General features: G+C 41.4%; 1 protein-coding gene across 1 annotated transcript in view; it reads right to left on the minus strand.

Annotated features, from left to right (window-relative positions):
* The window catches only part of AK9 (adenylate kinase 9), a 239389-nt gene that overhangs the window by 163859 nt on the left and 60767 nt on the right, over positions 1 to 14763 (minus strand). Inside the window, 5 exon segments of the mRNA XM_073336992.1 lie at positions 100 to 231; positions 4195 to 4339; positions 8077 to 8257; positions 8338 to 8477; positions 10040 to 10138. Coding sequence (XP_073193093.1) covers positions 100 to 231; positions 4195 to 4339; positions 8077 to 8257; positions 8338 to 8477; positions 10040 to 10138 — 697 coding nt within the window.

Raw genomic sequence — 14763 nt, forward strand, 5'->3', positions numbered from 1 at the left:
AAAGGAGAAAGGGAAAGAAATATATTTTCTTTTTTGAATATAAGGCACTTTGATAGCACATAATGGTTGTGGGACAAAATAGATAAACATTTCTTTTACCTTTGCTGGTGTCAGATCTTGTAACTCTACTCTGATCTTCCATGCTTCTTTCTTCCTCAGGCATAGTGGTCTCACTTTCTTCATATTCATCTGTTTCTTTGTAACTACCAGTTTCTTGGGCATCTATTGCAGCTGTGAAATATCATTACATTTACAGAAGTCAGAAGCATTTACAGAAGCATAAGACAAAAACACATTTCTTTGAAATTACTTCTTTGACCCTAATTTCAGTAAGTATTTGTCCTGAATAAAAACAGAAGCAAAGTACCTGAAAAAGTTAAAAAACAAAAACAGAAAAAGCATTTAAAAACATTATACTGCACACTTGACGTGAGAGTCTCAATAATCTTGATAGAGTGCAAGGATTCTAAATATTGTCAAACTTATCGTTTTGTTTTTTTTGGAACACAGAATGTCCAAGAAATATGATGCAACTGCTGGCTTCCTTCCTACAACTCAGCATGCTGGTAGCCTCTATGAAGCCAAGAACAGGAGCAGCAGGGGCTTGGACAACAGCAAAAGAGGAAAAACACAATACCTGCAACCACTGGTCTCCTCCATGAAGTTAGAAATACCACCAGCCACCTCCATCATCCCCTCAACTCTCTTGTGTAGAGACATCATTTTCCCTCCTCAATTTTCTTGACACTGTGATCTGACAAGAAGAGGGTGCCTTTTGTACCCTGTTCTGAAGACCTTTCTTTGTGTGCTGTGCTATGACAGCTTTGCTTTTCTGATCCCCATGTGCATTATGGCCAAAAAAGTAGAGTAAAGCTGTCAAGAGCTGCAGAATTGGAGGTTTGGGATCATACTGGAGGTGTGAGCCTTGTGTTCTCAGCTGTGATGGGCATAGGGAGATCAAGCAAGAGGGGACTGATATCTGTGTGAAAACCAATTGTTTAATACCTATTAACTATCAAACTAGTTCATCATTGGGTCTTATTTAAAAGCACAGGGCAGTGGCTAACAGTTACCCTAGTTAGCAGCTCTTACTGTTTAGTACAGGTTGGTGGTTAACAGAATCAGCATGATCCATGTTCTAACCATGGAGGTTAACTTTTTTTGTAGTGGTCAGAAGTGGTAGGTGACTCAGCTATCCTTGTTCTAGTCAGTCAATGTGAGTTCCATGTAGAAAGTTTGTAGAAACACACGTCACACTGACATTCTTTAGCTTCATTCAGTGCACAAAATCATTAAAAAATGGAGGAGGAGAGTGAGGCAGAAGATGATGGAAGGATATAGGACATTCTCATTAGTGGGTTGATATCTCAAAACCTTCAGGAAAGTTCATCCAAATTTGAATGGATGTTTTCATTGGTTACTTAATGTACTCCTAAAAAGAAGAGAGGGTTACTCATCTTGTGCAGTAATTGAGGTTCTTTGAGATGAGTGTCCCTGTGGGTGCTCCACTGCAGGTGTCAGTGTGTCCCTGTGTCATAGGTCGGAGATTTTCGGTAGCAGTGCTTGGTTTGGGCACGCGTGCATAGTAGTCATCTTGTGGTGCCATTGGCACTCCATCTAGCGCGTGCATGACCTGCCCCCTTAAGTTCCTTCTTTACCGCAGAGCTCTTTTAGCGAACTCCGAAGTGGAGAACACATATCTCAAAGAACCTCAGTTACCGCACAAGGTGAGTAACCCTCTCTTCTTCTACAAGTGATGTCCCTGTGAGTGCTCCACTTCAGGTGATTGTAGAGCAGCGTCCCACTATGGAGGGAAGAGGCTTCAGATTTGCGTGTGTTGTTGCAGAGAGCACAGTAAGACCTATTACAGCATCTGACATAGAACTTTGAGTGATGGCATAGTGATTTGCGAAGGTATGCACAGAAGCCCAGGTAGCTGCCCTGCATATGTCAATTAGAAGTACATTGTTCAAGAAGGCTATAGACATTGCTATGGAATGTGTGGAGTGGTATTGTGTGGGGGTTTTGTGTTATGCAGTCGATAGCAAAGTTGGATACACGTAGAGATCCATTTGGATAGTCTCTGGGTAGATATTGTGCATCCTTTGGAGCGTTCTGTTGTGGAAATAAACAGCCTTGGAGATTTCCAAAAGGGCTTGGTTCTGTCTAAGTAGAATGCTATGGCTTGCCTGATGTCTAGTGTATGTAGAATGGCCTCTTGTGAGTTTCCATGTGGTTTGGGGTAAAATGTGAGGAAGTGCATCGGTTGATTTATATGAAAGGATGTTGATATTTTAGGTAAAAATTTTGGGTGTGGTCTCAATGTGATCTTGTCCTTAAAGAATATGACATGGGGGGGAGGTTAGCCATTAGTGCCCCATTTTCACTCACTCATAGCTGAGGTGATCGTGACCAAAAATGCGATTTTCATGGATAGACGAAGGAGTGAGCAGTTTGCCAAGGCTTCAAAAGGGGCTCTGGTGAGGCATAAGGACAAGGTTTAAATCCCATGTGGGTGTAGGTTGTCAGACTTCTGGGTAAATGTTCCGTATGCCAGTGAGGAAGTGTTTAGTGACTGGGTGTGCAAATAGGTAGGTTCCCTCACATGTACGGTGAAAGGCTGTAATAGCCACTAGGCATACTTTAATTGAGCTTATGGATAAGTCTGATTCCTTCAGTTCCAGTACGTAGTCCAGTGGCGCTGTGACTGCAGTCAACTGTTTTGGTTGGCACCATAGTAAGAATCTCTTCCATTTTTGGAGATAAGTATTGTGAGTTGTGGATCTCCTGTTATTAAATAACGTTTCACTCATTCTGAGCAGACTAATTTGTAGTATTAGAACCACATAGGAGTCACACTTTGAAATGAAGTTTCTCTGGATTTGAGAGGAGTATCCTGCCTTTGTTCTGTGAGAGGAGATCCACCCACAGGGGAAGAGTTCGTGGAGCACAGACCACTATGCGCATCAGGTAAGATTACCCTGTTTGTCCGGGCCACGTTGGAACTAATCAGTATGATATGGGCCCTGTCAGTCTGTATCTTATGAATTACTTGTGAGATTAATGGTATCGGTGGGAATATGTACATGATTGATGCATCCCGGGTGATAAGGAAGGCATCCCCCAGTAACTGGGGTCCCAGTCCTGCCCTGGAGCAGAAGAGTGGGCACTTGTGGTTTATTGATGATGCATACAGGTCTAGAGGGAAAGCCCCATTTCTGGAATATTGACTGGAGTATTATCTTTATTTCCCATTTGTGCTCCTGGGAGAAATGTCTGCTTAGTGTGTTCTGGCACCTGGGGAGGTAGGATGCCGAGATGGTAATGTTGTAGAGTATGCACCAGTTCCATAGTTTCATGGTTTCAGTGCATAGTGAGTGGGAACAAGCTCCTCCTTGGCAATTGATATAGAACATGGATGCTATGTTGTCAGTCAGTATCTGGATTGACTTGTTCCATCTGTAGTACACCAGCCCTACAGTTGGTGAGCTTGGTAACCCCAGCTCTAAGGCAGTCCCCCAGGTGGACAGCCCTCGAGCCAGGGGCCCTGTAACCCGTGATCCCAGCAGCCTGCTAGGCAAGCTGTAAGGAGTGGAGGAAACATGGAACTGGGAATAATTTTTTAATGGAATAGCAAAAATTTCTAGCAAAACTGAAATGTTCACCTCTAAAATTTTGATTTTGTAGAAACTGAATTTTGTGCTGGAAAATCATTCTGATGGAAAATTCTTGACCAGCTTTAGTCAGAACAATATTTTGAAGCTCCTTAGTGTATAACAATCACCCACAACTCTAGAACATTTATATTCAGTGTTCCACTTTGCCATTTCCCTCATTTAATCCCCAATGTATATACACATTTAGTTAATATTTAACATATGACTTCCTTAATATTCTAATTACAGTTTTTCTGGAAAAGATTCTGGCTTGAAAATAAAATTGTGGAAAAGTACACAGCTTAATACTACATAGCATAACCATAGAGTAGACATGGCTGGGTAAAACAGTCAAGCCCAAAGAGAAATCCCATGCTTTGTGTAATTACTTTCCAGAACAAATTTACAACTCTATAACCATGATACCATTTATATGTGCTGATAGGGAGTTTAAAACATTCCCAAATAGTAGCTGTTTTATTTAACTAACCTAAAAGCAAACAAGACAGCCCAAAAAGCTGGGAAACACCTTATTCACCTTGCTCTTTTAACATTTTTTCTACTTCCAGCTTATTTTTCACTTTTGTAATAGCAACATCTATTGCAGCAATACGAGCTTGCTCAATGATTTTTTCCTTTGCTTTTTCCATACATGGTTGAGTAAGTTTGTCCATATCAAGAACCTAAAGAAAGTATTTGAAAACATAAAAATAAATCTGAATAATGAAATCTTAATAAAATGTGATACATAGGTAAACATATGCATAGATTCAGGCACAGATAACCCAATTCTGCGATCAGTTACAATAGTGTAAATTTGGAAAAATTGCACAGATTTCAGTGAAAGCGGCATTTGTCTCATTGTTTGTTTGTGCAGTGAGTAATTTTCAAGTTATGAATTTTTCTTCTCTTATGTGCAAAAGATAAGACACAGACTCCTCACACAATTAATGTAAATAACTGACATGTTCCCCATAAGGGAAAACTTAGGAGTACCATAATTGTAACCTTCAAAATAGGTTACTTTCCTGTAACTAGATTTCACAAAGTTACTGCATTTTTTTCCACAAATCCATACATTTTGAATGTACACACTAATGAACCACTAAGAACATAAATCTAATTAAATGGTCTCAGCATCTCTCTGAAGAAGAGATGTAGGGGGAGAGAAGTGTAATCCAACCCCTGCAATGTGCTGAGTGCCTGCTAAAAACCCTCTAACCATTAAAATCAATGGAAGCTGTGGATACTTAGCACCTCTCAAACTCTGGCCTTGTATAGTCAAGATACAAGATTAAATTTTGTTTCAATTTTCTCTATATCCTCCAATAAGGGCTGTCTATGCTCATACAGTCACAACATTTATACAGTTAACATAAGGAAAGATATTATACTAGTAAAAATAAATTGCTGTCTGACAGTATTAAGGTATACTACACTGCATAGTAAACCAGAGTTCTGACTATGTTTAAGCTCAACCCCTCTATGGTCCATACACAAAGCCCTCTAACACATGCCAGTATCCTCTCACAACACGGGCGGGTGGGCTGGCTCACCCAGGGGTATAAGTATGAGCCCGTTTTCTGCTGTAGCATGTGTCTAAGCCCACCCATTTAGCAGTGAAGATAGCAGTAGCAGAAGCCCATGTTCTAAGGCTTGTGTTCAATCTGCCAATGCTATCCCACAATTCTTTCCTCCAACTTCCCATGTGATTCCCTTGAACTGGAAGCAACCTCCTGGTTCAAATACAGCTCCTGGGCATTTAACTCTTCCCTTTCCATGCTGACTGTTCGATTGTTAACACAGTTATGCCTTGCTTGTTGCCCACCACCCAGCACACTAACTGGCCAGAAGAACACGCCAAGATACTGGCCAAGATGTGGTGTGAGGGGAGCAAGATCCATTACTTTTGCAGGAGTACAAGAAATCTGCATGTTTATGAAGCCACAGTAAAGCGGCTGGTGGTACGGGGGATCCACCAGACTGGTAGTCAGGGCTGGGAACAGAGTAAGTACCAAAGGACTGCCTATTGCAAAGTGAAGGATGGGAATGGTATGTCAGAGAACAACTCAGCTTGCTGCCCCTAGTACAGCAGTTCTCAACTGTGGTCCACCGTTTGTTCAGGGAAAGCCCCTGGTGCACCGGGCCGGTTTGTTTACCTGCCACGTCCGCAGGTTCGGCCGATCGCGGCTCCCACTGGCTGCAGTTCGCCGCTCCAAGCCAATGGGTGGTGCGGGAAGTGGTGCGGGCCAAAGGATGTGCTAGCTGCCCTTCCCGCAGCCCCCATTGGCCTGGAGTGGTGAACCGCGGCCAGTGGGAGCCACGATTGGCCGAACCTGCAGACGCGGCAGGTAAACAAACTGTCCCGGCGCCAGGGGCTTTCCCTGAACAAACTGTGGACCACAGTTGAGAACCACTGCCCTAGTACAAGGAATTTGACCGGTTGTTGGAAACCGCGCATAGCACAGAGTCTACAGTCCTGCATGACAGTCTGCTGAGCAGGGATGGCATGCTTATAAACCCAGGAAAAAAGGAAGCAAAGACAAGGGACACTACTGGAAGAGAGCCCGGAGTTGCACAGAACAGACCACAGTGCTGCCGCCTGGCTCAGATCAGGCTACACAGGAGGATTAGATATCCTGGGTCAATAGTTGGAGGACCTGTTTGGGGATGACCCTGGGGAGCAGTCTGCAGAGGAAGAAACAGCACAATAAGCCCTGGAGCCAGAACCTGGTAGGTAGCAGTCACCATTCTTAGTGTTATTGCTGTTAAGAATGGGAGGGATTTCCAAATTATGCCCAATATAATTGTCATTACATGCTGGGTGTGTGTGTGGATTTTGATTGTGCTGAGGCCAGTAGCCAAACCATTTTTCTGAACCACCTCAGCCTGACACCACTTGGGATGTAAGATGAACTCCGGGACTGGAAAAAAAATTAAACAAGCAGCAAGCATTAACTTTTTACTAGAAACACAGTTCTTGTTTGAAAGAGGTTTGGGGTATTAGCCTTCCGAAGCACAGATTCTTTTTTTTTTTTTTTTGCATGTACAGTTCTGTTAATAAGTTGGCTATGCCAGAATGCCCTCCTGGCACAGTTGTAGTCTCCTGTGCTGCCTGGATTAATCAGTCCTATTTGCAGTGGTGGATGTATTTAGTTTCTGGGGCCACTGTCTGGTCATGGCATGCTGTCTGAGTTGTTGCAGTTCTTGTCGGGGGGGGGCGGAGGTTCTGGTCTGGAGCCACTCCTGCCTGGCTAGCCCCTGGAGTTCTGCTTCTGAGGGTCTCCTCCCATCCTGGGGCCCTGGGCGAAGGTCACTTGGGGGTTGCTTGCTTTGTTGGAGGCACACTTTCTGACACTATTCAGAAGAAAAACTAATGTTCCTCCAATACCAGGAGATACTGGATTGTGCTATTCCAACCAAGGAATGCTGAGAATTTTCAGGAAGAATGGGGAGCGGATCACGCTGAAGCAGATTGTTTCTTGGTGCCCTTCTACTATGGCCTTTAAGGGGATGGTCTCCTGAGTCACTGGTCCCAACAATAGTGGTGACCCATCAATCATCTCCATCAGGTCTGGTGCAGGTTTCGGCAGGAGGGAGATCTGCAGGGTTTTGGCTCCTTTAGCAACTATAAAGTTGGCAGCAGCCCCACAGTCCATCATTGCTAGTTGTGGGGGGATATGCTGCACCTGCCCCAACTCCTGCAACTGTAGAAGCAACTGGAAATGCAGAGAGGTACCATGGTTCCCAGATTGGGTTATGCTTGAAGACGGTGGGATGGTTCCAGAGCATGGAGTTCTGGTGATGCCCAGGCCAGACATGCCTACTGACCTGACTCATATTGCAGGGAGTGTGCAGACCCAAAATAGCTTAGCTGGATGTGTTTGTGGGCTCAGAGCACTTCGGGTCAAGTATTGCAGAATGGATAAACAAGTTCTCCCACAATACAACATAAACCAAGCTCTAGAGTCACTACACCTAGCAAGGGTGCTAAGAACCCAAGGCTATACCCCCCAGAAGGTACAGCATCATACCCTTCAGTGTACCACAATATAGATATGCTGGCCTAGATAAAGGGCAGATATGAGGTGTGTGTATCAATGCAAAGTACATGCTTGAAGATGAGCTTGGAAAGCACGGGTTTGCATGCGCAGGTACACAAATATTGGTCTACTATGCGGTATGGACATAGCCTTAGTGGAATGAGTGGGTGGCATGTATCACTGTTTGAGATCAGACATATCGATAGTATTCATATCAAACTGCTGTGACTAAAGACAATCTGAACAATATGTACTACATTTAAACAGAAGTGAAGAGCATATGTATGGTATCTAACATCCTTACTACTATTCAAATAACATTCTAAAATCTGGAAGTCTAACCCTACAAGTTACTTAAAATATTTATATATACCCACCTTTCCTTTATATTTATTTGCAATCCAGTTACAAAGAGTTGTTTTTCCAGATAATGGAGGTCCAAATACTAATACTTTACAAGGAGGAAGTGGCATAGGTGGTAGCAGATAGGGACGTGGATTCAACATAAAAGCTCTCAATGCTTCTTGAGATGAAAATAAATACATTTTACCTAGAAAACTTTTAAAAAATTGAAAAATATACATGGTTAATCTTAAAACATAGATCTAAACACCCAAATCATACCAAATTTTACTTACCTGACAGCTAAATCTGGAAGCCCCATTACAATGTTACCCTCTTTTAAAGCTACAGGACATGCTCGACCCCACCTGCTTCTACACCATCGGTATCTAGGTGCTATTATTTTGAGGGATGAAAGAGTCCGGAAAAGTTCATCCTGTTAATTAGAACAACAATAAAAGTATATGTACCTTTTCCCCTATATTTTGTATATGCCCCATTTTTTGTGGTTTATCATTTTGAAATATTTTCTAAGAAAGTAAGTATACCCTTTTAAAGAATTGTTGCATTGTGCTTAGTAGCTATTTTAAAACCAAAATATGAATGTGAATTGTGAATGTGAATTAAGTTTTTTTCAGACTAGCAGTACTCCACTGTAAGGAATAACTATCTGAGATATTTCATTTTTGAAAATAACCCTGTTTTTTTAAAAAAAATGATTTGTAGTAAAAATGAATATATATATTTTTAAAATAGCATCAAGCACTAATAACTTACATTATATCTTCAGAGCTGGTATTACTAAAAGACTCAATAATAAACTAAAGGAAAGTTTAAAATGCTAATTTAAAGAGAGAAAGTGAGTCATAGCAGATTGGGAGAAAGTCTTAAATACATTGGGCAGTACAAGTAATCCCTAGCGAAGGAGATTTGTATTGGAGGGGCAAAGAGGAGACCAAAAGCTGAGGAGATGCAAACACCTCAGTTTTAGGTTTATGGAATGGAAATGCCAATTATGATATATTAATCATTTGACAGAACTATTTGCAAGACCTATCAAACAGAGGATGGGAAACATATCCATTACCAAAATTACTTTGTCTTTCTCAATACACAGGAACCTTACTCATTGACCAGTCACAGGATCTATTAAAGATGTATTCTGTGAAAATGTATTTTTTTCCTGTAAAAGTAACTGTAGTTAGGAAGGTCTCACTGGCAACTTTTCAAATCTTTGATGATTTGGTGACACAACAGGAAAGATCACTGTGCATGCTTATTAGTATAAAGGATGTCAAAGGATGTCCTACTGATGAGCCCTAAGATTTGTCTGTCTGTAAGACATCTATGTTCTCAGTTGTACATAGCAGGGACACACAGGACTTATCTTTTTCAGGAGACCTCCCTACAGAAATGACACACAATGGTGAAGATAGAAGAGGTCAGCACTATCTAGCTTATTTCTACTTTATTGTGGAAAGTAAAATGTGTCTGTTTTTAGGAACTGAGCACAGGGAGTTTTTATTTTTGTTTTTTATCAGGTATGTCACAAAGGCTCCAGGGGAAAATGGAAATGGTATGAAACCAGCCTGCTGATGGGATTTTTATTCTTTGACCAACATTTTCTTTCAACAAATCTGTTTTTATGAAGGATTTTCTCTAGGTTTTTTCAAAATAGGTCCAGTCCAAAGCCTTCTTAATCAGATCCAATACTTTTTACGATTAAAGGCATACGCTTCCCATACTTGTTTTATCTAAGAATATTTACTAAATTTCTGATCTGTACATGGGTAGGTGTGAAACTCATTTTTTTAAATCCACTTATTTGCCACATTAGCACACTGTAGATGCCCCCAGTGCTTGAATTTATAATCTTTGATGATAAAGCAGGGTGTTTAAAACAAAGTTATCATAGCAAAAGTACATAATATGAAGGATAATGCACAAATACTGTAATTACTGTAGGCAAATTTCTAGAAATGCAAATATCACACTTACAGTTTCCATCCCCTCTGAGAGCTCTTCTTCTGGGTTTTGAAGTCTGGTTATAAGAGCTCCATTTTGAAGGCCCATGGATTGAAGCCGGGTTATCACTGACTAAAGAAAAAAATTATCTTGAATAAATTAATATTTAATATTGTTTTTGTGATCTGAAAAGATCCTTGATGTGTTTGAAAATTATAACTTGGTATTTATATATTGCCACTATACACAGCATTCAGGGCCGTCCTTAGGATTTATGGGGCCCTATGCAGTATTATTAAACTGGTGCCCCTATGCCCGAGGCAGCAAAGAATACCAAATCACCCGGCCTGCCTCACGGTGGTGGAGAGTCACAGTTCCCTGCAGAGAGCCCAGTACCTGCCCCCTCACGGAGAATGTGTGGCGCTGACGCATTTGGCTCCGTGAATACATCCCCTGTCTAAGGAGATTGCAGTGTGCACTGAGTGTGCGGGAGCCAACCCGCTCTTACCTGCTGTCATGGGTGGTGGGTGAAGCTGCCGCTTGGGGAGGCTAGCTCCCCAGCCCACCTGTGACCCCGCCCATACTCCATCCCTTCTCTGCCCCAGACCCCTTCCCCACTCTGCCCAGGCCCCACCCTCTCCCCCACTGTCTCCCTCCCCCTCCCTGATCACTCCCTTCCAGCCAAATCCCTGAACCCAAATGAAGCAAATGACATTTGAAAAAACCACTCTTCTGCAATTTCTTTCTCAAGAAAATGCAGCATGTTTTCCACTGCATGCCAGAACAAGAAGACAGGACATGCAGAAGGTACCTAATTAAAAGCACTAAACTTGGGAATAAAAAATGTCAGTCACAGGTTTTCTGATACACCCTGAAGTTTGTCAAAGATTTATTTGCAAAAACTTTGTAGTAAGGGCAACTCAGCTGTCCTGCTGAATACAACATTAAATATAATGGAATACATGATGCAGCTCTTCTTTGTTTTACATTTTCTTAATCAGTATTTCTAAGCTGATTTTATATTTTAAATGTACTCTGAAACCTTCATAAAGTAATCATTGTAGATTACTACATATTTAACTCACTGAAACAAAGCATTATTTTAAATTAATCAGTCAGAGGTTTACTGTGTTCATAACAATGTTCATTGCTTTTAGAAAAAGGGAACACTAATTGACTTTGTGTGATCTCCATAACAATAGACATGTTTATGAAATTTCACCAACTTTAAAAAATATGTTTCCAAAGATTTTAGGCATAACAAAGGATTTTATATCTTACTAAGGTAATGATTTTGCTAGAGGGTCCTCTTAAAACTAGTTCATCAAATAGTCAGGAGTAAAGAAAGGGAAACTTGTTTGTCCAGCTATCTGGCAGGAAAGAGGTGTTGTCCCTTTAAGGGCTCTCTTCAAGGATTTCTTAGAGATCTGATTTTATCATCTTCAGCAACACACTAATGAAATATTTTAAAAGCAAATTTTAAACTAAGGTCCTGTAGACTAACATGTTCTGAGTAAATATTACAGTAATGCACAACTGTTTTTGTCAGTAAATTCAGAAACTCTTGAATGACTCTTTAACAGTTTCAGTGTTGTACTAATAGGTCTGGCAGGCTTTTTCACTTTTAAGTTACTAGATCCCCTCTGGAGGATGAGTCACCAGGCTGTAGGAAGGGTCAGAACAGGGATAGGAAGAGGTGGGAGGGTGGACACTATCATCCAGGGGTGCCCCAAATTTTCAGGTGCCCTACACAGCCATGTATGCTGCATATGCCTAAGGACAGCCCTGACAGCATTGCCCAGTAGTACAGCCAAGGGCCCTGTTACATATTCAGCAGAGTTCCCATTGGATGTTCAGTGAGGATAGACCATGCAGAAACCTCTTACTTCAGTCCTAACCTTTCTGCCCCTCTTCATAAAGTGAGTCCCATAATTGTAAATGGTCTAGAGCTGGGGATGGAAAGATAATACTGCAAAGGCTTTCTACTCATCAGCGTGTAGGTGATGCAAAGGGTTTTCATGGTGTGTGATGAAAGGGGTGAGGAGAGAATTGAAATGATTTCCCTTGGTGATCAGAATCTGTTTATAGACCTGGGAGTTAGTACAAGTTTTTGTTATTCATTAAGCAAAAATACATTAAAAAAAGAAGCCTGTCAATGGGAATTAACTGATATTATTACAATGTAGTTAAGATACAAGCTCCTGCTTAGGTACAGGAAGTATGCATGCAAATATTCTTGAGATCAAGAAAGCAAATTTTGCCATGATGAGCATATAATGAGCTTTACCATTATTCAGGGGTGGGTAGAAACAGACTGTGGGTATTATTATACAACTAGACTATCTTTAATATATTTATTCATATTGAATCTATTTTACTGTTTTGATATAAATTTGGGCTCCAATTCTGCAAACACATACACGCTTAATTTTATTACCATGAGTAATAAAATTAAGTACATCAAGACAAGTAGTAAAGTTAAGCACATGTATAAGTGCTTATTGGAGAGTGGTCCTAATTCGTATTCAGGGAAGTGAGAATATGGTGAAATGGCAGTGATGGAGTACTGTCCATGAGGTTGAAGACATTCCCATTTTTTTCATTTTACACCTCCCCCTTACTGCCCCATGTTGCAGCAACCACTTGTGTCGAGGTTCCTTCCCCACTCTGAACTCTAGGGTACAGATGTGGGGACCTGCATGAAAAACCTCCTCAGCTTATCTTTACCAGCTTAGGTCAAAACTTCCCCAAGGTACAAAATATTCCACCCGTTGTCCTTGGACTGGCCGCTACCACCACCAAACTAATACTGGTTACTGGGGAAGAGCTGTTTGGATGCGTCTTTCCCCCCAAAATACTTCCCAAAACCTTGCACCCCACTTCCTGGACAAGGTTTGGTAAAAAGCCTCACCAATTTGCCTAGGTGACTACAGACCCAGACCCTTGGATCTTAAGAACAATGAACAATCCTCCCAACACTTGCACCCCCCCTTTCCTGGGAAATGTTGGATAAAAAGCCTCACCAATTTGCATAGGTGACCACAGACCCAAACCCTTGGATCTGAGAACAATGAAAAAGCATTCAGTTTCTTACAAGAAGACTTTTAATAAAAATAGAAGTAAATAGAAATGAAGAAATCCCCCTTGTAAAATCAGGATGGTAGATATCTTACAGGGTAATTAGATTCAAAAACATAGAGAACCCCTCTAGGCAAAACCTTAAGTTACAAAAAAGATACTCAGACAGAAATAGGTATTCTATTCAGCACAATTCTTTTCTCAGCCATTTAAAGAAATCATAATCTAACACATACCTAGCTAGATTACTTACTAAAAGTTCTAAGACTCCATTCCTGGTCTATCCCCGGTAAAGACCAGCTTATAGACAGACACACAGACCCTTTGTTTCTCTCCCTCCTCCCAGCTTTTGAAAGTATCTTGTCTCCTCATTGGTCATTTTGGTCAGGTGCCAGCGAGGTTACCTTTAGCTTCTTAACCCTTTACAGGTGAGAGGAGCTTTCCCCTGGCCAGGAGGGATTTCAAAGGGGTTTACCCTTCCCTTTATATTTATGACAACTTGTCTGGCTGAAGAACAGGACAGGACTCCCATCATTGCTCATCAACACCGTCTTTTAGTTAGGAGGAAAGTTGGCTATAAAGTGACATGAGAATTTAACTTCAACTACAGGGGCTAAGCCCACAAACTCTGTAGACCTTCTGGGAAATGAAAAACACGATCCAGAAATGTAATCCATGTCTCTCATTGCAATGCCACAATACCATTAAAAATGGCTGAATTATTTTTTAGGTTAAGCTATGCTAAATTAATACTGTTAAATATATTTTATTAAATAATAATTGAAAAACATTAGTACAGTATAATCCCATTTATCAAAAATCTCTACATTAACTGAATCCCTTTCTTGTCCCCTATGTATCTCATGCTGGGGGACAAGGAAGGGGTTTGGACAATGCAGAGGTTCGGATAATAGAGCAGCGACCCCCGGACTCGACTGCAAGGAGGAGGAAATCCATGGCACGCCCACATCTTGAAAACTGTGCAGATTTGGTCGCCCCATCTCAAAAAAGATATATTGGAATTGGAAAAGGTTCAGAAAAGCGCAACAAAAATGATCAGGGGTATGGAACGGCTGCCATATGATGAGAGAATAATAAAACTGGACTTTTCAGCTTGGAAAAGAGATGGTTAAGGGGAGGATATGACAGAGGTCTATAAAATCAAGACTGGTGTGGAGAAATTAAATAAGGACGTGTCATTTACTCCTCCTCATAACACAAGAACTAGGGGTCACCAAATGAAATTAATAGGCAGCAGGGTTAAAACTAACAAAACATTTTTTAACATTTAACATTTTTTCACACAACACCCAGTCTTGAACTTCTTGCCAGAGGATGTTGTGAAGACCAAGACTATAACAGGGTTCAAAAAAGAACTAGATAAGTTCATGGAGGATAGGCCCATCAATGGCTATTAGCCAGAATGGGTAGGAATGATGTCCCTAGTCTCTGTTTGCCAGAAGCTGGGACTGGGTGATAGGGGATGGATCACTTGATGATTACCTGTTCTGTTCATTCCCTGTGGGACACCTGGCATGGGCCACTGTTAGAAGACAGGATATTGGGCTAGATCAGGGGTGAGCAAACTTTTTGGCCTGAGGGCCACATCGGGGTTGTGAAATGATATGGAGGGCCGGTTAGGGAAGGCTGTGTCTCCGCAAACAGCCTGGCCCCCACCC

Source organism: Lepidochelys kempii, chromosome 3, assembly GCF_965140265.1.
Source record: "Lepidochelys kempii isolate rLepKem1 chromosome 3, rLepKem1.hap2, whole genome shotgun sequence".
Lineage (NCBI taxonomy): Eukaryota > Metazoa > Chordata > Testudines > Cheloniidae > Lepidochelys > Lepidochelys kempii.